Source organism: Atheta coriaria, unplaced genomic scaffold (assembly GCF_025399875.1).
Source record: "Atheta coriaria isolate IRGN ID8LTWV9N9 unplaced genomic scaffold, Caltech_Dcor_3.1 scaffold1531_size1663, whole genome shotgun sequence".
Lineage (NCBI taxonomy): Eukaryota > Metazoa > Arthropoda > Insecta > Coleoptera > Staphylinidae > Dalotia > Dalotia coriaria.
Window position 1 is genome coordinate 399 of NW_027050151.1, and position 1265 is coordinate 1663.

At 31.5% G+C, this 1265-nt stretch overlaps 1 protein-coding gene across 1 annotated transcript; it reads left to right on the forward strand.

Annotated features, from left to right (window-relative positions):
* The first annotated feature begins 240 nt into the window (after window positions 1-240).
* On the forward strand, window positions 241-957 carry LOC135803081 (kinesin-like protein KIF6). The gene is made up of 2 exons (XM_065316704.1): window positions 241-606; window positions 670-957. Exons 1-2 carry the CDS (start codon window positions 241-243, stop codon window positions 955-957), a joined length of 654 nt encoding a protein of 217 aa, XP_065172776.1.
* Window positions 958-1265: the final 308 nt, after the last annotated feature.

The following is a 1265-nucleotide window of genomic DNA, read 5'->3' on the forward strand; positions in this document are numbered from 1 at the left end:
CTGCGCATACTAAAGTTCAAATACAAAAATCGTAACGTGGAAATAAAGTGAAAGTAGAAAAAATAGCATAAGCATCACGTGGCTAAACGTTTTTAAACAATTAATTGATTAAACACTTATTTTTATTCAGTCTCGTGACAAAAACTCTCCTTTAGCCACTTAATACTTAATATACTAATATTTTATTTATTATTATACGTAATTTAAATATTTTTATTTAGTTCTGAACGTTTACACCGAATGAATCTCCATGGATTAACCCTCAATGAAGCACGTCACATCAATCTCTCTTTACATTACTTAGAACGTGTCATTCAAGCACTTTCGCGGAAAGGTACCCACCACGTGCCATACAGAAACAGCATGATGACATTCATCCTAAGAGATTCTCTAGGCGGTAATTGTTTGACAGCAATGTTGGCTACTTTGAGTATGCTGCATGTCAATCTGGATGAAAGCATCAGCACGTGCAAATTTGCCCAGCGCGTTTGTCTTATCACTATGAATGCTAATGTTAACTACTTGCCGAGTCCGGAGAAGGAAATTGATTATTTGCGTTCAGAGATCAAACGATTGAAGAAACAGATTAACGAAACTAATAATGCGGTGAGCGTGAGCGGTGAGCGATTAATAATTAATATTATTTTGTTGAAATCTGTATTTTTTTAGAATAAACAACTGACGGAACAAGAAAAAGATGAGTGTATGTTTGCTATCAAACAATATTTATTAGGCGAAGATGATTTTGTCATGATAAATGATATGAGAAAAGTTAAATATTGTATAGAGTTTATGAGGGACAAACTGTCGTTGATGACTAAAGAACTGGAGTCTCAGAATTTACGCTCAACGCTTGATATTAAACGGAAAAAATGTATGGACGAGATGGAATCAAAGTATAAACAAATTATTGAGCAGAAAGATGAAGAAATTTGTATCCTTTTAAACAAAACTTAAACAAAACGCAATTTTTAAAACTGCGGTGTTAAAAAAACTTGACTAATTTAACTTTGAGGTTAAATATTTAGGTTATGATACGTACAAACGTATATAACCTCAATTATACTTAATTTTGGTGAATAATATGAATTTTTGATTCGTCTTTTAATCAATTTTACGTTTAAAATAATTAATTAATTAATTAATTAAGTAAATTTTTCTTAAATTTTTCCCTCAAGCTGTTTTAATAAATGCAAACAATCAAAGAATCGACCCACAGTCTCCGCGAACTACAATAATTTATACCGCAGCAGAAAACTCAAAAA